Genomic DNA, 24921 nt, shown 5'->3' on the forward strand with positions numbered 1-24921 from the left:
GATGAGGTTTTGTTTGAAGCTGAGCTCCGCGCGGGCTTGGCGGCCCACAGGAAAGCGTTAACATTTTCCAGAAGCGCGCTCCCCGCCCGCTGCCGAAGTCTCCCTCTGCCTGGACTGCTGTCTTGTTTCAATTAGCTCTGGGGCTCTGGGCACCGTTACTGGAAATGGGTGAGCAGCAGAGAGGAAGTGATGTCACGGGAGACCCCAGGTAAAAGCCAGGCGACGTGATGAAGGTGGCTGCAGAGCCCTCTGGCCTGCTGGGCGGGCAGCTGCTCTGGACCCTCCAGGCCTGGGAGGCGGTCACTGGCCAGCAGCGGCTACTCTGGGAGAAGGCCCCTTTGGAGACAAGACTGGGGCAGCTTGGGGTCCTCTCGCCACCAAGCTGGGCCACCGGCACAGGGCACCCCCAACTGATAGCAGACATCCAGGGGCTCCCCTAGAGTGTCCATGGTGGGCAAAGCATCCGGATTGAGCTGAGTGTTCTGGCTGCGCCCCCAACACTATCCCCCCACTAGCTGAGCCCCTGCCTGCTGCCTCTTGCAGGGAAACTGGAATCTCGCGCGTGACAAGGTGCCCTACAGGGCGTGAAGCCCTGGGGTGTGGGGACTCCACAGACCCACAGAAGCCTGAGGCCTGGTTTCTTTTCTGAGATCCAGGGGAGGGGACACTGAGGGGAAGTAGTTGGGGTGGAGGTTGTGCTGACAATTGCAAGTCTGTTCTGAAGTCCAGGGGAAAAAGTTAGTCCAGACTAAGAGAAAGAAAATTTCAGGGTTTCCAAGAATACTTAAATAATTGCAGTTATTCTGGCCCCGGGATTGGCGGTTTGTTTGAGTAATAACTCTGGCCGGAGTTCTTCACCCCACACTTTGTCCTGGCGGCCAGACTGACTCTGTCAGGTCTGTGAGGGGTATCCTGGGTGTGTGGGGTTCTGGGGGCACCCCATGGTGGTGCTGTAAGGTCTGGTGGTGAAGAGGGCATCACACCACTCAGGGACATGTCCACGGGCTCAGGACTAGCCCCTTTGGGGGGCCCCTAGAGATTTCACGGGAGAACTCTCTGGGGAGTGAGCTCTCTGCCAGGCCAGCGCCCGGCTGCCCCCAACCCAGTCTGGGTGCACAGAGGCAGCCAGCATGCTGGTGCTGGCAGGAGCACTCGGCTTGCTCCGAGCTGGGCTCAGCGGGACCGTCTCCGCTTCTCGTGTCCGCGAAGTGGTGGGTGTCGCTGTCTGCGCGTGTGTCTGGGCTGGGACTGTGCGTCAGCCCAGATTTGTGCTGACGCCTCTTCCCGCCACACACCAGGATTCCAGCATGGAAGTGTCTTTTCTGGAGGCCCCAGAGGTGCCAGAGCAGGAGATGCAGCGGGCCAGACTCTGGAGACTGGAGTTCTGCCCTGACTCCACCATGAGGTGGCTCTTGGGCACGTAACCACATCCTGCTGAGGACGGAGGAGCAGGACACCCCTGTCTTGGGACATACAGGCTGCAACCCATTAGCCTGGAGTCAGAAGATCAAGCGGCCCTTCTCAGGGTGTCTGTCAGGGAGCTCTGCGGATCGCCTCCCCTGGCCTGCCTGGGGATTCACCCCAGGGCTCAGCACATTTGCCCTCTGACTCCTGATGCACAGAATTTCCAGGGCAGAGGGGCTCTTGAGCCCCAGTCCTGACCCCAAGAAGCTGGTAGTTTCCAGGGGACCCAGTTGTCCCCTCTGTAGACTGCATCAGAGATGACTTCCCAAGAGTGGCCATGGAACACCTGTGGTTAGAACAAGAGCTTGCATGTACCACTCGTGGCCCATAAGCGAACGCGGCCCTTGGGCCCCTGGTGCAGTCTCCCTCCTGCCCTCCCCTCCCCTGCCTGCTGGCCTGTCACTGCTGAGCTGAGAGCTCCCTGGCCCACACCTTTCCCTTCAACTTTCAGCCAAGTGTTCACTGTTCCTGGCCTGCACTCCCTCCCCGCATGCCCAGCTCTCTGACACACCACCCCTCCTGGCTGACTTGCTCCCATCTCAAGGCCTGTGCCTGCCTGGAGGTGACCTGGGACATGGCCACCTCCTTCTTGCCCCTCAGTTCTCAGCTGAGCTGCCACCTGCTTAGAGAGACCTTCCAAAAGTAGCATCTGCCCTCCTCTACCCCTGCCTCCTTGTAGTGCTGGTCCCTCCTCCAAGCCAAACCATTTATAGGTTTGTCATCTGATCTCCCGATTCAAGGGGGGCCCCTCGAGCACAGGGCCTTGCCTCTGCTGCCCCCCGGCCTCTGGCCTAGCACCACATTTGTTTGGCATGGACACAGTGTACTTTTTGGATGAACAGCTGAATCCGTGCTCCTGGCTGGGGTGGGGTCTTATCACACACATGCTAACAGAGGTGGCGGAGCCAGGAAATCTGGGGGTGTTTATGTCTCTGCCTTGCTGGTGGTGACAGTCCCGGCGTCTGCGACCTCCCAGATGCCTTGTATTGGATGCAGTAGAAACCTACAGCCACTAAGATGGTTTAAAAAAAAAAAAAAGGTAATTATGAGCCTTGCATGGTACCAGGGGAAAGACATCATATATTATAATTATAATCATCTAAAAGCAAGTTTTTACATGCGTGTAGGTCACACGTTTGTATCCATGAGAAGAGAGGCAGAAAGGCAAAGACAAGCATTGGAGCGTGTCACATACAGGAGCAGCAGAGGCTGGTGAACTGGGAGCCACACAAATACAAACTAGTGGAACCGCAAACCCCAGCCAGGGTTTAGGAGCTGAGGGGGAGGGCAGTGGAGGAGGGTCGCGGAGGGCTGAGGGTGGCGGTGGGGAAAACAAGTCAAGACAACACTCGTGGTGCTGCAGAGAGGATGCTGGAAGGGACCATGTGTCTGAGCACCGTTTCCACCGAGGGTGGCCCCAGGCCCTGGGCACCGCGCAGGCCCTTCCTCCATGGCGGCACAGACGCCAAGTCCATGCGGAGCAGGAGCGAGCCCGGCCTTCCAACACAGGCCGATTCAGAGGGGCGCCTAGGGCCGCCCGGCCAGCTCGGGGCAGAGGGGCCTGAAAGAGGCCCTTGTCGGTCTCACTGTGTGGTCATTCACCGGGACTGGCTTGCTTGGCAGGGGATTTTAATTTTTTGAAAAATGCAAACCATCTTGAAACACACAGCCAGGCGTCCAGGTGCAGGTAGGAGGATGAATACTTGTATTGGGGAGGCTGTCCCAGGAGCCCACAGGAGGCAGGCTTCCCCCCAGAGCACTCCCAGAGTGGGGGAGCTGGGGCAGGGGCGGGGCAGCAGCTGGAGGGGAGAGGTTCAGGGGGCAGGGGAGAGAGGTGGGGTTACAGCTGCCCCAGGGACCCCAAGAGTCCGGCCCTCTTGTCCCCCATATCATCTGGACTCATTGACTGCTCCCTAAATATTTTGTACTCTGCCTTCACCTGCCACCCCCAAATTGTGCTTCCTGAGGCCCACATCACACACCTGGGCTGTGGACGAGCCTCCAAGCTGGCTACTCTGCAGCCCTAGTCCCCCGCTGCTGACGGCTCCCAAGGAGGCGCCCCAGAAAATGCCTGGGAGTGTGTCCAGAGAAAACCCAGCTCGCCCCTCTACTCCACGTGGCATCCCCACATCTCCCTCCCTCTCTGTCTCCCCCTCATGTGCAGGTGAGACCCCCCCGCCACTGCCGTGTCCCCCCTCAGGCTGCTTCACTGCGGGCAGAGCCTCCTTATCCTGTTTCAAACGTTGATGGAAAGACCCAGCTCTGGCGCAGGCGGTCGCCTGGATCCAGGACCCAAGGGCCTCCGGGAAGGTGACCCCATGGAAACTGCTCTCCTGATGCTACAAAAGAAGCTGGTGTCTGGATTTTCACAGGAAATTAAAGTGCTGTGCTGCAACCAGATGCTGAAGGAAGAGCCGGTACCACTTGGACATGGGCTCATCCCGAAAACCAGCACACGCAGGCGCCAGCCAGACCTGGAGCAGCGACCCGCCCAAGCCGAGCCGAGCTGAGGGTGGGCCCACCTGAGGGCCGGCCTGGCCTCCAGAGCCGCTGTGAGCAGCGGGGCAGGGAGGCAAGAAGAGGACATTTTTAGTCTTTTTAGCATTTAATGAACTATGTAATTATAAATCGCTGCACATAGGGGAAACTGAGGCTGTTAGGTAACATGTCCAACCAGAGTTACCTCCACACCCATGGCCTCTTTGTAACTCAGTGACCCGCTTCCTCCTCTGTCCTTGCTCCTCTTCCTTCCCTCCTTGGCCCTGCCATCACCTTCCTGGCATGCACAGGGCATGCAGGGCTCCCCCAAATCTGGGGACACCATTTACATGCTTACCCATTAGAATGAGGGAAATCCAAATAAGCCTCTGGCTTTTTATATGGGGATTTGAGGCCAGAGAGGGCCACACCTGGCCAGGCCAAGCCGCTCCCCCAAGCCCTCCCTCCGTGACTTTAAATGGGGCCCCCTAAGGCCCCTGAATCTCCCTTTCCATTCCATTCTAGGCCGCCTCCCAGACTGGGAAGGCTGGCACCCCCTGGCACCCTTTCTGGATCCCCAGGCATCGCTTGTTGCACCAGGGCCCTGGCCAGAATCCACGCAGCCCTCTCCCCCTGCTGCCCGGACCTGTATGGCCCTGGGAGTGTTCTGGAAAGGGCCACCCCCAGAGGTCCAGGTATAGGTGTCCCCTCTTTCAGATCCTGACATTCAAAGGGGACCTATAATCCCCCAAGTCCCACCATTGCCCCTGGGGCACATGAAAGGCCTTGAACCTCAGCGTCCAGACACCAGGCCCTTTCACTCCCAATGCCTGTCTCCTGTCTGGAAGCTGCTCACGGTCTCCTGGGTCCAAAAGACCCTCGACTCACACCTGCATGGCAGCCGGGGAGCTTGGCAGCCGAGCTGTGCGGGGCCCTGTGGCGTCTGCCGTGGAGTAAAGCGTGCTGTGTCTGAACTTCCCAGATGGAGGGAACAAGGTCTCGGTGGCAAAGCATCTCCCGGATGATCAGCGCCGAGGTTCAGACCCAGGATGCCGGTGACAGGGTCATCCCTCCCTGCAAGAACGGCTCCCATCGCCCAAGTTCCAGTCTAGTTTGTATAAATAGGAACCATGATCGCTGATGTCAAAAATGCAGTTATTCTTTGTGTGGGGGGAGACCTGTCGCCTGTTGTTTTGATCTGAAGATATGCTGACGCCTCCTATGTGCAGAGGAGAGCAACCTGGGGTTCAGTCACCTCCCCGATTAGAGCGCCCTGCAGAGACGCAAAGCCTGGGCGCCCCCCCATGAAGTCCTCAGATCTGCTCCTGGCAGTGCACCCCCGTGTCGGGAGGGAGCGTGTGGGGGCACGCAGCAGGGTGGGCTGATGGGGAGGCTCACCAGACAGCCGACGGGGGCCCCAGGGCAGGCAGATCTCAAGAAGTCAGTCTGCATTTTACTCCAAAGGTGGGGGACCGGGCTCTCGGGCCTTACATTTTCCTAAATCAAGTTGAGCGCACCTGGGACCTCATTTTTCAGGATGATGGGAAATCCTGCCCCCGACCGAGTCACAAGGCAAAAGCCCCACGCAGCTGCTTGTCCAGGCCTCAGGGCTCATGAAGATGCCTTCGCCCTCCCTCCCTGCCTGGAGGGGACTGAGGATCACTTGTCACAACTCCAAGGCCGGTGCCCTCAGTGTGGAGTTCCAAAGAAAGCCCGAGTGGCTCCCACAGAGTCCACCCTCCTTGTCACGGAGAAGGCACCTTGAGCCCCGAGGGGAGGCAGGAAGTAGCCAGAGTCACCCCAAGTGGGCCGAGTCAAGGACAGGACCCTGGCTTCCTGGCTCCCCAGCCTCCGTCTTTGCAAGGCCACCTGCTTGGTACAAGAACCTCAGCAGCATCCCCGGGCTGGCGCGGGGCCATGGCACCCCAGTGCCGCCACGAGCCACTGCATCACCCCAGCAGGGAATGTTGCTCCCCACTGAGGATGCAGTCCTCTCATCCACAAAAGGGACCGGAGTTTCCTGTTCCTGCCCAGCCCTCCCTGGACTGTGCGGCCTGGAGCTGCCACCTCCCACTCCTGCCCGCCTCCCTGCTGGTTTTCCTCTGGCCTGCTGGTTCCTGTTATTGGTAAATCTCACCTGATTAGATGGCCTTCCCTCCCTCCCTCCCTCCCTTCGAACTCTGCTTGGCTGTAAACATATTTCTCTTTCATAAAATGTTTCCTCGGTCACTGACCGGTGGTCACACTCCTCGGTGATGCTTTTCAAAACACAAGTGATTCCATGTGACCCGGATCCCGGCTTCCTTGTTCCTACCCATTCTCTGCCTAGCCCTCTTGGGAGTCCTGCTCAGCAGCCCAAATTCTCTTGTCCAGTTCGGGTAGCTCGTCCTTCCTTTAGTGGACAGGGCCTTTCTGCCGGGAGCACCAAGAAGCTGACCCCAAGGAAGGGAAGGAGAAAGGGAAGCCCAGAGAGAAAGCGAGGTGCAGACGTGGGTCCCCAGCTGGCAGCCAAGGCTGGTCCATGATGGATCCACGGCTGGTCCATGATGGGTCCATGATGTGTACGTGACCGGTCCATGGTGGGTCTGTGGCAGGTCCGCCTTGGGTCCAAGGCTGGGTTGTCAGTAACATCAGCCTCTGACCCCTGCCCACATGACTGCAGCCCTGGTCGTCCCCTGTGGACGAAGCCTGAATGCTGTGGCAAGGAGAGCCCGGAGCGCTAGCTTCCATCCAGTTCTGCCACAGGGTAAGTCATGGCCACGTTCAGTCTGATCCCTGATCTGAGTCTCAGTTTCCCATTTATAAAATCAACAGACTGGGCAAAAATCACGTTTTTTAGGCTGTGTTCTCTGGAGTCCTAGGGTTCTGGTGAGGCCCTTCAAAGGGCAGGCAAGGGTGATGCAGGCAGCAAGCGGGTGTTTGTGTCACCCACTTCTCTAACCAGCACGTCCTGGCATGCAGCAAGCCCTGCAGAGTTCTCATGTGAAAAAAGATTGGAAACAACCTTTGTGCTCATCCTTGGGATACTGGTTAAGCAACCTTCACTCGGTGGCAAAATTGTCTCTCTTTCTTAAAATACGCTTTTGTCTGTGAAGTTGCCTAATAATGTATTTCTCTGAATGTGCTCCAGCCATTAACGGATACATAATTGTGCAGTCACATGTGGAATACTATATAGCTGGTAAAAATGAGGAAACTCTCAAAACAATGATAAGGCACTGTCTCCATGGTATATTCAGTAAAATAATGTGATGCAACGTTATATAAATAGTATCATTACATAAATTACATCATTGGGATACTGGTTAAACAACCTTTGCTCGGTGGCAAAATTATGATACGATCATATCATAAAAAGCAAGGTAGCATTTACTACTTTTTATATAACCAAAGTGGAAAAATATATTTATAAGTGTTTGATTTGCATACGGGAGCACTGGCGGGGCAGGGGCTCCTCTCATGGCCGGTTAGTGGTATGGGGCTGGGTGGGGGGCTGGGGAGAGGGAGGGGAAAGGTTGATAGAGCAGCAGGTAAAGCCCAGGTTTCTTTTTTTTTTTTTTTTAAAGATTTATTTATTTATTTATACAAGCACTGGGTACAGTCAGAAGCGCGGGAGGGTGAGAGAATTCACCAGAGCCAGAGCGGGGAGCAGAGCAGGCAGACAGACGAAGTACACTGCTGAGGGGAGCAGCAGGCAGCAGGAGAGGTCTATGCGCCATGTGGGACCCTCCTCCGGTGGCCGAGGAGCAGCCCGGGATCGAACCGGCGCTGCAGAGGCTGCGGGCAGCTTCACAGCCCAGTGCTCAACCGCTGCGCCACCGGGGAGGCCCAAAGCCCAAGTTTCTTAATGTAGCATTTTGATTTTGAACCCTGCAAATATATACCTGTTCAAGAACATAAAATTTAAATTTAAAAACTACCAAGTGGGAAAAAGGTCAGGGGAAAAATTCGTCAGCCAGAGGACGTGGGAGCCTTGGTGAGCTGGCTGGGAGAGGAGCTAAGAGATGCCCACAGATGCCTGTCTCCAGCAGCAGAGGGGGAAGGGCTGTGTCTGGGGCCCAGGAGAAGGGGGAGCTGGAGACACAGGCTCACCTGCTGGGTGGCCAGAGTGTTCCCCAAGCCTTTTGCACAGTCTGTGGAGAATCTCCCCGGGACCCAAGCCTCGGGCCTTTTCTCGCTCCCCTACCTGGCCTGGGCTCCCTGTCTCGGGGCAGAGACCAGCGGCTGGCCTCACCAGCCGGCCAGCCAGAGCGGTCCCACCCACTGGCCAGGGCCTCCTCCAGGCAGGGCAGACTCAGCTGACGCCAGCCCCAGACTGTGGCCTGAGCTTCGTCCAGAACAGAACCCAGGGCACAGATGCTCCCATTCTCTGGCTCTGGACGAGCTTCTTGGAAAAATCACGGAGCCAGCCTTCCTCAATCCACCTTTGAGAGGAGAGAAGAGGGGCCCTTCTCTCCTGCAGCCGCGGCACCTGGCTGCCCGCCCTGGGGGCCAGCCACCACGGCCAATCCATGCGGCCCTTGTCTGTGGGGCTGGCTCTGTCGGAGGCCCCTGGAGGGAGGCGGGTGGGCCGAGAGGAGGTGGCGAGGCTCCAGCCAGCCTCGCTAAGGTCTCCCTCTGGCTTTTTCTGGCTGACTCCCCAGCAGGAAGTGGTCTGGCGGAGAGGGTGGTGCGGCTGCAGGACCCCGAGGTGGGGCGCCGCAGACAGACCAGGACTGACTCAGACGAGAGGGAAGGGGTCCACATTTATTGAGGCGCTATTATGTGCCGAGCTTGGCATGGGACAGACTTGTACTCCGATGCAGGCCCCGTCAGGGACCAGCTCTGACCTGGAGCCAGCTACTCCGAGCCTCGGTTCTGTCAGCTATTAAGCGGGATGACAATAGTAACAGCCCTGAAGATGAAATGAAGCAAGGGTGGTGTAACACCTAGTCGGAGGCTGGCACAGAATCACGCTGACCACCCTCTCCCTCTGGACTGCGAGGTGCGGGCAGGGCTTGAAATCCTAAATCCAACAAGCTGGGTCCAAATTCCACAGCTAACACTGCTGTGTGATGTCTGCCTGGTTACTTAACCTCTCTGTCGTGTGAAAAAGGGAAACCCAAAGTGTATATTTGGGAGCACATATGTGAAAGGAAAAGACTTCAGACCCCAACCTGGCATGCGCGGGCTCTGCACGCTGTGCCTCTTGTCACTGTCAGCCAGTGTGACACGAGACGTGTGAGCTGCAGTCTGAGGGTGCCCTTAAGAGCCAGGCCGCCTGCTGGGGTCTTTGCTTGGGTCTGCTGCTGACCAGGTGAGAAGGGACAGGGGAGGTGGTAGGCGCAGGTCGGCCCCCTCCCCTTGGGAAGGTGGAACCAGTCCCCACCCCCAACCAACATCTGTTTTCCATAAATGCCTGCAGCGGTTGCCTGGGAAGGAGAACCAGTTTCCTCAGGCAACAAAGGCCTTCCCAAACCACCCATTTGGGCCCCCAGGCTGCTCGTGGGGGGGCGGGAATCCCTTTGGGCCTCCTCCCACCTCCATCTGGCCCTGAAGCCTCCGGGCCTTCACCGCCCTCTTAGTGCTATTGCCCAGGTCAGGCTCTCCTTCAGGCCGCCCCCATCTGCCTTGCGCACACCCAGCTGCCCGCTGCTGCCAGCGGCACACCCCGGGCCACCGGATGACCATGGCCTTCAAGTCCATGCTGAGCCAAGGACCAGCTGCCCATCGACCCAGAACTACTGCCCCATCCCTGTGCTTATGACCCGTAAGAGAAAGAGCATGTGGTTCTCTCTGGCATTTCAGGTAGAAGGAGGGACTTCCAGAGCATTCTGTTGCTGACCCGGGTGAGCACCCAAAGGATCTCAGCCCCCCAGCTTTCTCTCCCCACTCCCATACACTCAGCTCCAACTTTGTTCTTGGTGTCAGCCAGAACTGGCTCAGCACTCCACCGAGGCCGTTTTCAGCATCCTCCGGCCAACAGGGTGGACGGCCAGCAGCCTGTTGGTAGGCGGCATCGCTGTGTCCAGGAGCCAGCCCGACCACGTCCAGGCCTGCGGCCACAGCCCCCTGGAAAACAGAACCCTGTCCTCGCCTTCAAGGGCAGCACAGGTCTGCAGAGATGACCGCCAGAATCGGCCCTGCCTCACTGACCACTCGTCGGCAGCGCAGGCAGGTACGAAGGTGTCCCGACCTGCTGGGTGTGTCGTGAGCCTCCCCTGGGGGCCTGTGATGGCCACACAGCCAGTCGCCAGCGACACGCCTGGCAGGTGCCCTTGCCCTTGGTGACGAGTGACCGCATGGACCCGCCGCGGCTGCAGTCTCCGGTGGGGAGTCCCGTGCTGAGAAGACCTGTGCCTATGAGTGAGCACAGCAGGAGCTCCAGCCACCCGAGTGGCCTCCGACCTGACTCCCACCCCAGCCTCCTTTAAGGGGTCCTTGGGGTCGTGAGGTGAAGTGCCGTCTCCCTGAACCCTCCAAACAATTGTGCAATGGAGATCTTCATGGAGGGAACCACCGAGCCCCTGCATTTTCCCATATTTGAGGATGTCCTCAGTGTGTGTGTTAGTGAGAGGGTGGGTCTCACTCTAGTTCAAAAGGCCAGTAAATGTCTGACCTGCCCCCACAATCAGGGCCTGGACACACACACCAGGAGCAGGGGACCCTGGATGCAAGATGAAGTTTGTTTCCGGGGGCCTGCAGTGGTGTCCACTGCCAGAGAAGGCCGGTGCAGGTGCCGTGGCCGTTGGCAGTGCCCTGGCTGCCAGCCTCCCTCTTTACTGCCCGGGCTCTGGGCCTGGCCACACCCTGCACTCCTCCACGCGCCCAGGGTCCTTCCTGCAGAGCTGACCCCCACTAGTGCTGCCGAGAGTGCTTCTGCAGGGTACAGTCCAGAGCCACGATGGCAAAGGCAGATGCCCTGAGCCCCATTTTCTGGATGAGGGAGCTGGGGCTGCTGCACCCTGGTCTCAGGGGTCAGAGGAGACAGGGCAGCCCATGGAGGGGAGGCCGCAGATTGGGCAGGGCCAGCTAGACGGACAAATTAACATCAGACAAATTAATGGGAGAAAAGGCCAAAACTGAATAACAGGCATGGAGGATTTACATGGTTGTAAATTCTAACAGATCGCAGAGAGAATGGGTATCTGTGTTGGGGTGTCAAGGAAGGGGTGGAGACCTCACATGGCACACAGAAAGCTGCACCCTCACCCTGATCTGGGAGTAAGGTGAGGTTCTTAGAGAAACGCTTTGCCGACAAGCCCAGACAAGCCCACGACTGGATGAGATCTCCCCTGGGGGACCTCCCCTGGGGGATCGCCCCATGACAGAAGGGGGACCAGCGGTTGCTTCTGTGATCCAGGCAGGGAAGAAGCTGAGTGACGGCCCCTCTCAGTTAGGGGGAAGGACTCGTGAGGACAGAGCTTTTCCCCAGCCTCGAGGGAATTCATTGCTCTTAGTTCCAAATACTCCGCCTGCCAGTGCAGGGTTCTGGAGGAGACCGGGTCTGAGAATCTTGGGGTGGGGGGCAGTCTAATCTGGCACCTTCACTAACTATATTCTGGGGGCACAATTCGTTGAATTGAAGTGTTTCTTCCCCTCAAATGGGGTGTGGCAGGGGTGCAGCTGGGGCAGGTGGGCGGGGCTGTGGATGATGGGGCCCAGCTGGGGCAGGCTGGTCCGGCAGAGTCCCTGCGTTTCCCTACCTCTGGGTCAGGGGGTAGGGGACAGGAAAATGCAGAGGCCAAACTACCCAGCCTTGAGCCTGGGCAGCTCTTCACCAACGGTGTGCCCTCGTGGCAGCAGAGACCAGAGGGCCCCGCCCCGTCCCTCGCAGCACGTGCTGGAAGTCAGGGTGCAGACCAGCCGGGCTCGCCTGCCACCCACGCCCCAGCGAAGCTCCTCAGACTCCGTCTTTCCCTACAGGAGACACATATGGTCCTTCCACATAGAGGGGAGATTGTTCCACCAGTGAGTAAGCCTCTTGGCCCGGGCCGCAGCTCTTCCCGGGCAGGAAGCTGGGCAGCGCTGGGCCGGCTGGCTCCCCACCCTAGAGAAGAGGGCCTTTGGGCTCGTGGGGGCGGCAGGTGAGCCCACCAGGGCATGCTGGACACCCTCAGACATCGACGGGGAGGATCGGCTCTGGCCTGGAAGCCCCTTCTCCACTTGGGCTGGGTGAGGTGGGAGGGCAGGGCAGGTCCTCTCCTGACCCCTCACTCTGTGGCCGCCAAGGGTCTGAATCAGAGGTGACTCAGGTGTGCTCAGCAAGACAGGGCCATTTTTAGACTGTTTCCAGCCACCCTAAATTCTTGATGCCTTTGGGGTTAGGTGGCAGGTGATGCCCCCACCCCCTTGTTCACTGTGCCCGCTGGGGCTGCTGCTCGTCCCGCGGTGCACGGAGCCCCTTCCTTCCCGTCTCTTCCCTATTTGCTAAGAATCCACTGAGAGGTGCCCGGGGGAAGTGGGCAGAGAAGGGGCAGGGAAGACAGGGTGTTGGGGTGCTGTGCTGGGGAGGAGGCACATATGAGCTGCACTCCTCCACGTGCCCAGAGCCCGCTGCTCCACCCACCCAGCTGCTCTTCACCAAGAAAGTCATAGGCTGAAGACGCGGGGCACGTGAAATTCTTTGGTGTTGGCAACAGGCCACGTGTTCAAGAGACATTGCAGTTATCCCTGGGGGGAGCTTCAGTAGGGCAAGCCCTGCTGTGAATTAATCGGGGGCCTAGTCTTCTGAGGGTACATTTTGGGAGGTGAGGACTCTGTGGACACCTCCCAGCCAAGGGAGGAGAGCCCTCCATCCAAAGGAGAGGTGTCAGGTGAGGTCAAACCAGGGTTGAGGACTCAAACTGGTGCCGTGGGCCAGACACAACCCTGAAGTTACCTCTCCCAGTCAGCTGTGTGGGCCGGCGCCCTCAGGTCGGTGGGCACATCAGGCTGAGCCCTCTTGTCTCTCACCGGGACAGACCCCTCAGGAGCAGAGGCCCTGACCACACGCGCCCTTCTCTCTGGGTTCATGCTGCAGGCCCAGCACACCAAGGCCTCGCGTGGGCCTAACTCAGTGCCCCACAGCAGAGCCCAGCCTCCTGATCTGGACCAGCGACAGTCTCCCATGGTGTGAGGGGCAGGGAAGCATTCCCGGGACAGACACCCTGAGACTCGCACCAGAAGGGACAGAATGAGAACGTGTGCACTCCCCTGGCCCAGGAGGCTGGTCTAGGGAAGGATACCAGCTGCAGTGGGCCTGAGGGAAGATTAGGGGGAAGCATAAGTGGTTGCTGGACACTCACCTGGGGAAGCAAAGTGGGACGGCTAGAGGGTTTGGAAAGAAGAGACAGGAAGGCAAACCAGCACAAAGCAGCCCCACTCTGCCTTCTCCCTGGGTGCCTGGAGCAGACCCTGATGTACACTTTCAGAACTATGGGCAGAAGCCCTGAGCACGGGCATCCCTAGGGAATGCGCTCCACCCCCTGCACGTACAAGCTGGGGCAGAGTCTGAGAGGTTGCACTTCCCTGATCCCTCTGTTTCCACCAAGGCCATGAGATTTGGGACTGATATTCCCATTTTGCAGAGGAAATGGCGTTAGTGTGCCCACGGCTGAGCCCAGATGCTAGGTGACCGTGGGGCTCCGCGATGCGGCCCAGATCTGCTTTCTGAAATGCTCAGGCCACCGTGAGCAGGTCTGCAGGGGCACAGAGCATGGGCCTGGGAGCTGGGCCTGCTTGCCTTTGGGTGGCATGGACATCAGTCCCCTGCTGGGGTGCTGGAGGACCAGATCAGATTGTGTGTGAGGGACCAGCACAGAACCAGCCACAGAGCCACCTCCCAAACTCCACCTTCCTTGCTCTATGTATGCCGAGGCACTGACTGCTTGAGCCCCACCTGCCTGAGTGGGGAGTGGACCTGGGGGACAGCCTGGAGGTGGCTTTTTCTTTTTACTATGAGCAGTAGGAGTGGGTGCTATCTCAGGGTTTGACCACCCCCGGCCCCAAGCTGGACACCTGAGTATGAGCTCTTAATCCTCTTCTCAGCCCATTTGATGGAAGAGAAAAACTGAGTCCCATAGTGGGGGACACACCTCTACAGGGCTCAGGATCTGTGCCACAAACTGTGCTTGGCTGAGAAGCCAGCTGCGTGAGCCATGAGGGCCGCAGGGCCCGTAGGGGTCATGGGGGGGCCCATAGGGGCCATGGGGGGGCCCTCTGGCTGGCATTCTTCCTCTTAAAAATGAAAACCTGTGCCATAGACTGTAACACGACTTGGAACATGTTATGTTTGTATGAGAATTAAAAGTGGAAAATGTAAACTTTTTCTCCAAAAGCTGAAGTGAACCTGTTTCTTGATGTTTTTGCCTAATGTAGAAGGATGATTCTGTTTCTCCAGCATTTGTAGATTCTAATGTTCATGTCTCTTTATTTTCATATTGTATAGTAATTTGATGTTGTGATTAAATTTCATTTAGTTCCAGTGCAGTTGAGACCGAACTGTCTGTGGGGCAGTCACAGTTGATCTGGCCTACCCGTGTAGAAAGGGCCTTGAAGGGTAGCGGCTATTAATCTCCCTCAGGACTTCTTCGCATCTAAAACCAAAAACCTCTCGCCAGCCTGCACTGGGGGTTCCTCCCCTCTTCTCTGGGGGCAGCCACCCAGGCACGACGTGGGAAGCAGGCAGGAGGATTTCCTCTGGGGATGCTGTTCCTTTGAGGATCCTGGTTTGTTTCTCCTTCCAAAGAATCCTAAAGAATCCTTGTGCAAAGGAGCTGGGACTGGGAGTCACGGCTCCAGCCGGGTCTGAGCCCCAGCTCCGTGGCTGCCTATGGGCAGCAGAGCCCCTGAGCCATATTTGCAGTTGGTCCTTCAACCCCGAGGGTGGGCACGGTCCCCTGGTTCTGCCTGAACGGTGGTCCCAAGGCGCCACCTGGTGGCCAGCCACAGCCAGACAGGGCAACCTGCGGCTGCCAAGGCTCCGCAAAATCCTCCAACAGCTGAGGTCAAATCCACAGCCTGAACAGACAGGGCAGGAAAGAACCCAGCGAGTCCACCACCCACCCCGCCCTCCTGCTTCCCAGAGAGAGTGGACGGCACCACCGCAAAGAAGTCAGTGAAGGGACTGGCTTTGAATCCCTTGGGTCCTTAGCTGCAGTACCTGATGTCCCTCCTCTGAGCAGGGGCTCATGGAGCAGGGGCTCTCTGCACGAGCAGACAGCCACCAGGGGAGGGGTGGGTGGGGAGGCTACAGAGGCCACAGGAGTCCACCCCAGGAGGTGCACCCCTGCGACTATCAGATACCTCTGGTGCTTCCCGAACCATGGTCCCCAGATCAGTAGCAGCAGCAACAGGGAACTTGTTAGAAGTGCAGGTTCTCAGGCCTGGCCCAGACCTACTGAGTGGGGGGCGGGCTCAGTGTGGGGAGCCAGGGTCGCCAGGTGATGTGGAGGCACAGGGGTGAGAGAATGCTGTGCTTACCTGGCAGGACCCCAGTGTCCCAGTCACCAGAATCACTGGCCTTCTTGGGCTTATTGGGAAACTGAGGCACAGAGAGTTAAGTGACTCATCCTAGGTCACAAAGCTACTAGGTGGCACAGCCGGGTTCTGACATGGGTCTGAGTCCTGAACCCGACTCCCTTTGCTTCCTTGATTTACCACCACGAGGAGGGATGATTTGCTGAAGGTCACCAGGGACGGAACCCATGTCACCTTCTGCACCTGAAGGTGTCACAGTGCCATGGCCCCAGGTTCAAGCCGGGATGAGTGGACCTCTGCCTCGGGTGCCGCCCCTAGGAAATGACTCCCCCGCCCCGGCATAGACCCAAGTGGAAATGGGAGGCAGAGGCAAAGTCAGATGCTGCCAAGCTCCCTGGAGCTGCTTCTTGGGCCCCCAGAGTTCAAGAGGATAAAGAACTTGGCCTTCGCCCACCCAGCCCAGCCCTGCCCAGTGGACTCACTGTCCTATCTTGCACGGTCCTGTCCACTGTTCCCCAGCTTGAGAGAAGAAAGGAAAAGACAAGAGGATCAAGTGATGAAGTTGAGAAAATATGAGCTATTTTTCTACAAAAAAAGCATTTTCCAAAGGCACAAGGGTGGCTGCTCTAAAGGACGTGGCACTGGTCCCGGAAGAGCTGAAGGGAACTGCGGTCAGTCCTGTGCTGGGCGCCCTCAGCGGTTTCGGATGCGCTGGGAGATGCGGTACAGCTCCATGGTGGCTCTGGCGTCCTCCACAGAGCTGTGTCCAGTGCTGCTGCCCTGCAGGCACAGGCGAAGGGGACTTGGGGTGGCTGACCCAGCCAGCCCCCTGCTCACACCCAGTGGCCAGGCCCCGTAGTCTGCACCCTGCCCCTTCGGCTTCCTGACCGAGCCAGTGAGGGTGGACGTGGCTTCACCACATCAGCCCTGGGCCGGGCACAAGGTCGGGCCTCGGGAGGAGCAGACCGCCCTCGGCACTTACTGCGGGGTGTCACAGGGGGCCACAGACCTGCTGCCAGACAGAGGGACTGAAGCAGCTCTAGGGGGAGGCGCCAAGGCCCACAAGAAAGGGCTAGATGCAAATGGGACAATAAAGGGGACGTTTCTCTAGTTCTTATCAAGTTGAGGTAAGCGTCATTCAGGGCTGCCCCAGGCTGACCATGCCACACCTGCAGGCCAGCGGAGGGACCGAGCCAGGCCCATCCCCGCAGCCCCAGGGGACACACCCCTGCTGGGGGACTGCTCTCCCCACTGGCACCCCTCCTGGCCTCTTCACGGGGGGCCTCCGGCTCCATTCAGATCAGGTCTGCCCTGTACCCCGCCCTCCTGCTGGTCTTGGGAGGAACCCCTGCCTGGGCAGCCACACCCCCAGGCTGTGCTCAGAGACCGGGATGGCCAACCCAGAGTCCTCAGGACAGGACCCTGCTACCTCTGTAGCCCTAGCCCTTGGTCCAGCCGGCATACAGCAGGTGTTTAATAAACATCTCGACACCCACATGTAGACATGGGAGTCCATGTCCCCCAGCCCCTGGGGCCCTCCCAGCCCCAGCTCCTGACCTCAGCCCTGTAGCTTCCCTGGGCCCAAGAGCAGCCCCCACCCCCACGCTGACAGCCCAGGCCCCCGGTCAGCAAGTCAGTGTGGCCCCCTCATTTCCCAGAGTCCCCCTGGGGTCAAGCTCTAGTCAGCCATGGGGTAACTGGCTTGACTTTTACAAAGAAAAACAAGAACCCTTCCCAGGGTGCCGTCCCCTCCTGCCTCTTGTGATCACCGCACTGTGCTCCCCCATCACCCCTCAAACAGCCACACGCCCCTGAGTGTGGTGGGCGGTGCAGGGCAGGTCTCTGGAGGCGAGGCCAAGCGGCCCGAGTTGGGGGCCATCCCCCCTGCGCAGGGATGACCCTGTCGCTTCTCCGGAGCCTGTCCCGTCGCTCAGCGAGCATGACCACAGGCGTCCTGCTCTCTGCCTCTCTGCTCTCGCTTCTGGGGAGCCCGAGGGAAGGCCCCTGTGGCACCAGCCTCTCAGGACGCAGGAGGCCGAGGTCTTTGGCCAAGCACCTCACCTGGATCCTGCGCCCCAGCAGGCGCTCGCTCAGCACCCGCAGGGACACGCGCTTGCAGTAGTCCAGCCGGGCCTCGCGCCAGAGCAGCCGGTCGGTCGCCGTGTCATAGATGCTGTACTTGCTCATGTCTTCCCTCAGTGCCTGGAAATCGTGCTTCAGGTCATGGCCCACCACGAGCTTGCCCTTCAGGAGCTGCAGGATCTGGCAGGAGACACACCCCACGTCACCCTAGGTCTGTGGCAGGACTAAGCAGCTAGCCCGGGCCTCCCCTGTGTGCTGTGTGACCCGGGGCCCATCGCCTGCCCTCTCTGGGCTTCAGACATCTCCTCCCTGAAACCAGGAGAGCGGAGCAGGCCCCTCCTCGTGCTCAGCACCCCAGGTCTGTGCCAAAGGCCACTGGAAGTTTTGGGCAAAGGCCAGCGTGACCAGCACGCTCACGTGTCGGGCACTGGCTCACGTCTGTCATACAGCGTATCACTTGATCCTCTCAACGGCCCTACTGTGCAGAATGGCCCCCCAAAGATGCCGGGACCCCACCCCCGGATCCTGGGAGCAAGTGATGTAACAAAGGGACATTAGTCACAGGCGGACTTTTGGCTGCTAACCAGACGGCCTTAAGAGAGGACACTCTCTCGGTTGCCCAGCAGGTCTGGCAGTGTCCAGGGCACCTGCCGGCAAGGGCAGCATTGGCGCGTGAGGGCTGGGCAGGCAGCTGCTGCCCTGCTGGCGGAGGACGGGCAAGAGCCCAGGTGTGGGCACGGCCTCGGGAGCTGGAGTGGCCAGATGGGGCTCCCACGGGGGCTCAGTGGGACCGTGAGGGGCTTCCCAGGACCGCACCTCGAGACAGATGGGTTTGCAGATGAAATCACTGACGAGCCACCGAGAAAGTCCTTCTCTGATGGCTTCAGAACAGGGCTATGCTTCCTGACACCCCCCACGAAAGGACAGACTCTGACTCCCCTCGCCTCGACTATGTGAGACACCTGACATCCCTGGGGGGCCCCAAGGCCACTGAGCCAGAGAAACGGCTGAGCCTGAGGCCCGAGGAGCCGGTGCGGCTACCAGTCAGGCGGATGAGCAAACCCTGCTGAGACCCCAGATCTGCCTGGGTGGCCCGCAGACCAGGCCCACCCGCTGAGACCCCCGACCACCGGTGGGTGCAGGAGAGAAGTGAGCAATGCCGTGGTTTGAACTGCGGGGTTTGGGGTGGTTTGCTAGACAACATGATCGGCCCCAGAGCTGGCGAAGGCCGAGAGCCCTGGAAGCCGGGGGCCAGCTCCAGCATTTTGCCCACACAGTGGCCTGCTCTGGGCCTCCGCAGCCCAGGGTCCAGGCTGTGGGGGCAACTCCAGGCATGCCCCAACCCGCATGGGCACATGTGACAGGCCTCTCGGCTCCAGACTCATCCCCTCTCTGGACCACCCTGACCAAGAGGCCGGTAGCCTCTCTCTGGGCTGCCCTGAGAGATGGGGGGGCGGGGGGTGGAACCTGAGCACAGACTTGTGGAGCTGCACCAGCTCTGGGCCAAGGGGTGCTTTGGACAGCTTCCCACCAGCCTTCCCCCAGAGGGAGCCTTCGGGGGGCTCAGCCCCGGCTTGCTCCTGGTGGCCTCCTGGAACATCACACGGGGCCTTCACAGAGGAGGACGCAGAGGCTCAGCAGGTGAGGTGATGTGTCTGTGCTCCCCCTGGAAGCGGGGTCTGGCCTTCACAGTAACAGTGATGTCATCAGTGTGGGGGCCTTGGGGACTGCCCTCCACACTCATCCACAGACAGGGAGGCTCCCCGCAGCAAGAATCTGTGCCTGTGGGCGGCCAGCCCTGGAAGTAGGGGTCACCAGGGAAATGCACCGAGGTCTGGATTCGGGTGCTGGAGTCTGCGTTTCTGACAGGTCTTGACCTCCTTGTAGTGGCCCTGGGCTGGGGGGCAGCGGTGGGGGCACCGCCTGGCAGGCAGCAGGAAGGGGATGTGTACGCTTCCGGGAATGTTCTGGGCGGCTGCGGGTCACGCGCCTCTTCCTGTTGACATCCTTTACTTGTTTCTGAACAACGGGGCCTGTTTTCCCCCCGAGGGGAGCTGGCCCGGGGCCCAGTTCACACGTCTGTCATCGCAGAGGCAGCCGCGCAGGCCCCAGGCGTGTAAGAGGGCCCAGTCATCAAGATGAGGATTCCCGGAAAACCCATCACTTCCTGAGGCGCGGAGATGCAGCAGGAGACGTAACCCGGGAGGAAGAGGACGCAAGGACGGGAGTGACAGGCCAGCGACAGCTGCGAAGACCTCGAGGTTGAGCCGCAGGGGCCTGCTGTGCCCTCTCAGGGTGTCAAGGACTGAAGTGTCCCTTGTGTGAGGGGGGCCTGGGCGGCAAGGCCCCAGCTGATCCTCACCACCAAGGTGCTGCAGGGTTCTGAGGCTGGGTTTAGGGCCAGGTGCCAGCTGGCAGGGCCCTGGGGCCTGCCAAGTCAGTGTCACGAGGCAGGTGTGTGTTTGGGTACAGGTATGGGGGGTGGAGGCTCTCAAATTCCTGGAAAGAGCAGAGAAGAGGAGAGGGGCGTGGACGGATGTGCACCTCAACCTGGCTGCGAACCAGGTGCTTCCCTTGCCTGCAGGACGGCTCCCAGCAAGGACAGCCGGGTTCCATCACATTCAGAGCAGAGGGCTGGGGACCAGAGAGGGTTAGCAGCTCTCCCGGGTCACACAGCTGCTGCCTCAAGAGCGCCTGACTGTCACTCTTAGAGTCGTCATCACCCACTCCCCTGGGGGCGCGTCAGCGGTGGTAATCCAGAGTCACGAGCTCCTGTGTCCGGGCCCGCACTCGGCGACATCTGAGTCTGGATACACCCCTGCAGGGTGGGAATGACCACACCATCTTGCCAACAGGAAAGGGGCCACAGAACAGCGTGTACCCACGTCACCCGCCAGGGAGTGGTGGCCAGCTTGCCGGTGATTGCCCGTCCCCCCAACTCCCTGGTGTTTCTGTCCAGTTCCAAGCGTTTCCCAGATGTGCCTGATCTGGGAAACTTGTGAAAAATACGGGGCGTCTTACTCCAGACCCACTGAGTCCAAACATGAGGGAGGGGCACCAGCCGGCTGTCCTGGGGTATCTCCACCTCGAAGCCATGAGCAGCTCAGAGCCGGCTCCTCCGTCGTGATCCTCCATCTGCCTTTTCATTAGTTCATTCCTTCCCAGCTCCAGGGGTGCCAGGAGCTGCCAGGGGTGGACCCTGAAGAATGTTGTCCTTGTGGAGAGCCTTGGCCCCTCTTCTCTCCTGTCCATGGGTTTGTGGGGAGCTCTTGGGGTCCTGACCCCGCAGGGTCTGCTGCCTTCCCGCAGATGGCTTCCCTGGAGAAACTGGTTGGTGGCCTCCTCTTTCTCGTGTTCCTGCCCACTCTGGCTGAGGCCCTGAGAGGAGGCCCAGGGCTCCAGGCTCCTTGCAGAGGAAGTAACTGCTGTCCACCAGCTGCCCCGTGCCCTCCCCGCGGCACCATGGTACACTGGGTCCAGTTTCTTTACTTGCAAACTAACTCCAATCACGGAGTAGACACTGCTCGTACACTGGCTCCAACGGACAGAGCATTAACTTAAACAAGTCACAAGCTACTGAAAATTACCATGAGAATCTGAAAAAGATAAAGCGCATGGACATGCCCGGCGGAGTCCTGAGTCTGATCGCTGACTCATGTCATATCTGACTGTGTGTCCTTGGGCAGTCACTGGCCCTCTCTGGCCCTCCACCTCCTCATGGTCCCCTCCTGGCTGACAGTCTGATTTGTGGGGTTTCTAAGCCTGAGCACTACTGGTGCTTCTTTGGGTGGGGGGTGTCTGCCTATCTGTCTATCCACCCTGTGCGTCATAGGATGTTCAGCGTCATCTCTGACCTGTGGGTGTCAGCAAAAGACCCTGTTATGGCAACTAGAAATGTCTCCAGAGGTTGCTGAATGTCTCCTGGGGGGCAAAACCACACTGCAGTGCAACTGAAGTCCTAGGGAAGGGTAAGACCAGTGCTGTCGGGACACAGAGGCAACCGCTTCACATTATGAAAGTCATCACGTTAAGCAAAACCACTGAAAACTGGGAGGTGGAGGAGGGGCCCGCTCACCCTCTCTTGCCTACGGCAGTGGCACTCCCCGCTTCCTTGGACAGCTTGCTTAGCCCTCCCATGCCTCAGCTTCCTCTATGGAGTGATGATCACAGGGAACCACCCCCAGGGCTGTGCTGGGAGTGCACACAAAGGTGTGTGACGCACCGAGAACAGTGCCTGGCACAGCTGGATACCCTTGCCTGACCCCCCCAAGCCCATGTTCGGGATGACCGCACAAAGAGGATCAGCAGCACACCAGAGGCCCCAGGCAGGCGAGGTGGAATTAAGGGACCCACAAACAGCTACGTCAAAGGACTGCGCTGCTCCCGGGTTGCTGTGTTGCTGCAGCCCCCGGCCGGTGGGGCAGGCATGCGCCGTGCAGTGGCTACAACTCCCTGTTCACTGATGAGGAAACCGAGGCCCAGGAGGCCCAGCGGCTGGCAGAGGGCACACAGCAGTAAGTGGAGGAGCTGACATCCACCTGGCTTCCAGACCACCTGCTGGCTGTGCCACCTGCAGGGCCTGCCCCCTCCTAGCCCCTCCTGGACGTGCTGGCCAATAGCAACGTCACGGGATCACACAGAAGGTTTCCCGACCTCTCACAGCCGTGTTCCAAAAGGTAAGAAGAAATAAGTGAAATTTGTTTCCTTATGTTTTATTTACTCTAATGTATCTGAAATATTAACATTTCAACATGTAATCTCTATATAGAAAACGGTCATGGTACTTGTGGTTCTGAAGTTTGCCCGTGAGGCCTGGGCCGGCCGGTGCTGGTGGTACCCTCTTGGCCGCTGGCTCCAAGGCCGGGGACCTGGACTGTGAAACCTGACCGGCGAGTCCACGTTCTGGTTTTCTGAACTTGTGACAGTCACTTGGTTGCCCCCATATTTGGTTGTTGACATACTAACCTTTGAAACTCATGTGTCTTGGGTGGAAGTGGGTTATCCCAGATGTAGCTAGTGAGGATGAGACCGCGCTGAGCAAGGTGGGCCCTCATCCCATGAGCAAAAGAGGTACAGAGGTGCACCCGCAGGGAGAACCCCAGCTGAACATGGATGCAGAGATTGGGGTGACGCTTCTTGGTCCATGGGACCAAGGGCCAGCACACCCCAGGAGCCAGGGAGAGCCAGGCTGACTCCCTCACAGCCCTCAGATGGGCTCTACCCCGGATCTCAGGCCCCAGCTGCCAGAACTAAGACCACATGTCTCTGCTGTTTGCAGCAGCCCTAGCCAACCGACACTTAGTTCAGGTGAGCCTCAGTTTCCCCATCTGTCATATGGAAGAGCAGAGAGTCAGCTACTGGCCTTTCTCAATCTTCGCAATCACCCTCAAGTCCCTACTGGAGTCATACCATGTGCTTTTAAGGACCGGATACCGTGAGGGCGAGTCACTCAAGGAGTGGGATTAACGAAACCAGCTCACACCTGTCCCTCCTGACCAACTGCCTGCTCCCAGCGGCCTCCTGGCGGGGCTGCTCATCAGGCGTGAAGGAGCTCTCTCCTCAAAGCCGCGTCACCTGCGCTCTGTAAACAACAGCGGTTGCTGTGATTTTCTCCACGGTGCTGGGAGCCTGGCAGTGTGTGTGTGGAATGCACTCTGTCCTCTGCGCTCTTGGGATCCCCCAGTCCCGCCAACTGGGAAGCAGGGCTTTCTTCTGTTCTTATGCCTTCCCAGAAGGGACTGGCCCTGGCACCCCTCTGGGGACTGAGTTTGCTTTCATTTCTCATTCGCAGAAACAGAAAGTCAGGCCTGGACAAGGAACCGAACATGCCAAAGGGCAAACAAGGGAACACCGTGGGGCCACATGGCCCGAGGAGGGGACAGCCAGCCAGGGCCGGAACCCTGGCCTGTCCTCCAAGACCAGGGAGGGGGAAACCCACGGCAGCGGTCCAGCCACTGAGGGTGTCACTTCCCTGCAGGGTTCACCGGTGGCAGCTGGAAAGGACACTGAGCCCCTACCTCACTGAGGGGACTCAGTTTCCCCAGCCTAAGACTGAGGAGGCAGACCAGATACCCTGAGGCTGCTCCCAGCGGTGAGTCTAAGGTTCTCTGGTGACTGGGAGTCTCCAAAGGATATGATGGGGATGCCAGGGGGTTCCCAGCCTCTGGTGTGCCCCATGCAGGGGTCCCTGGTCACACACCTGGCACCAGGAGGGGTACGGGGAAGCACGCGGATGCATGGGGGAAGGGCATCTACAGGGTGGCCTGGCTGGCGTCCAGCCCTCACTCACCTCTAGTCTGGCCACGGCGAAGGGGGTGGCCCTCTCCATCAGCTGAGGCGTGACCCCACTGACCGGGGTCCTGTAGTCCGTGATCTTGCCCTCGGGCCGGATGAACTTGTCATAGACCACCTTGCCCTGGAGGTCCACGAGGCTGCAGCGTGCCAGGCCGCTCTCCTGGAGGGGCCCCAGCCCCACCATCTCACAGTCCATGGCCACCACTTCCATGCCGCTCGCCATGCTCCACAGGGACCCTAGAACCTGCTGGAGACGGGGCGGCAGGCGGGGCCTCCATCACTCCAGGGCCGCAGCGGCCCCAGGCATCCTCAGCACTGCCCACCAGGTAGCACCATCTGCATCCCCCTTGGCCCTATCACCACCTGGTCACCAAGGAAGCTGCCCTCCTGCCACCCCGCCCGGCTTCCTCAGCCCGGAGGTCCCAGGATCCTGCCCAGGTGGCCCCTCCCACCGCCCACCCTGGCCCCACCAGCTGGCCCCTCTCACCTGCACCTCCTGAGCCCAGGCTCACTCCTGCCTCTCTGCTGCCACTTCTCAGCCACCGCAGTTGCTCTGAGCAGTGACTCACCCCTGACTTGGGCCGGGATCCTGCCTGTTTCAGTTTCTGGTTCTCAGCAAATGAGCGGAGTCAGGGGGAGGGGGCCTGGAGGGAGGCTGGGCTGCTGCATCGCCCAGCACAGCCAGGTGGGAGCACGGTGTTCTGAGTCAGGCCTGACGAAGCTGGCAGCAGAGCTGCCTTTGCCCCTGCCCTCGGCCCCCTTGTGACGCAGCTGACGTGGACAGAGTAATTACCACATCCTTCTCTCCTTTCTCACCGCCCCCCAGTCCACAGAGTAAACATCCCAGGGCCGGAGCCCAGGGACTGTCCCACAGCTTCTGGGGCCACCACAGGGTCTGACACTTCTCTGGGGCTGGGTAGGGGGTGGGGGGCGCCTTCTCGTGGGAGTTTGAGGTCACTCTTTTGGAAGGGGGCCCAAGGAGGATAGGAGGTGGGGAGGTTAACCCCAACCACCCCCGAAAAGGCATGGAGGCAGGGAAGCGTCATACAGCCTCATGCAGGGGGCATCTCAGAGGCAGCCAGTCCTCTGCCTCAACAGGTCCTGCTGGGCTGACATGAGGTCAAGCAGACACAGACCAGGAGGGGCCCCACGGGCCAGGGCGTC

At 59.4% G+C, this 24921-nt stretch overlaps 1 protein-coding gene across 2 annotated transcripts; it reads right to left on the reverse strand.

Annotated features, from left to right (window-relative positions):
* Nucleotides 1-15953: 15953 nt before the first annotated feature.
* On the reverse strand, nt 15954-24505 carry ISG20 (interferon stimulated exonuclease gene 20). 2 transcript variants are annotated; one of them, XM_037510009.1, is made up of 4 exons: nt 24245-24505; nt 23753-24001; nt 17443-17643; nt 15954-16161 (listed from the first exon to the last, which is right to left on the reverse strand). In XM_037510009.1, exons 2-4 carry the CDS (start codon nt 23978-23980, stop codon nt 16075-16077), a joined length of 516 nt encoding a protein of 171 aa, XP_037365906.1. In that variant the 5' UTR covers nt 23981-24001; nt 24245-24505; the 3' UTR covers nt 15954-16074. The 2 variants fall into 2 exon arrangements, with proteins under 2 accessions (XP_037365906.1, XP_037365905.1); XM_037510008.1 differs by having other exon boundaries at nt 23753-24004.
* Nucleotides 24506-24921: the final 416 nt, after the last annotated feature.

Source organism: Talpa occidentalis, unplaced genomic scaffold (assembly GCF_014898055.3).
Source record: "Talpa occidentalis isolate TD23 unplaced genomic scaffold, MPIMG_talOcc4v2.1 talOcc4.14, whole genome shotgun sequence".
Lineage (NCBI taxonomy): Eukaryota > Metazoa > Chordata > Mammalia > Eulipotyphla > Talpidae > Talpa > Talpa occidentalis.

What these genes read in the sequence shown, in the direction of transcription:
- ISG20 (XM_037510009.1), bottom strand. Translation starts at nt 23,980, where the DNA reads ATGGCGAGCGGCATGGAAGTGGTGGCCATGGACTGTGAGATGGTGGGG. An exon ending in TCGCCGTGGCCAGACTAGAG is followed by an intron (nt 17,644 to 23,752) that starts GTGAGTGAGGGC and finishes GTCTCCTGCCAG; the next exon opens with ATCCTGCAGCTCCTGAAGGG. An exon ending in TGCTGGGGCGCAGGATCCAG is followed by an intron (nt 16,162 to 17,442) that starts GTGAGGTGCTTG and finishes CTGTGCCTGCAG; the next exon opens with GGCAGCAGCACTGGACACAG.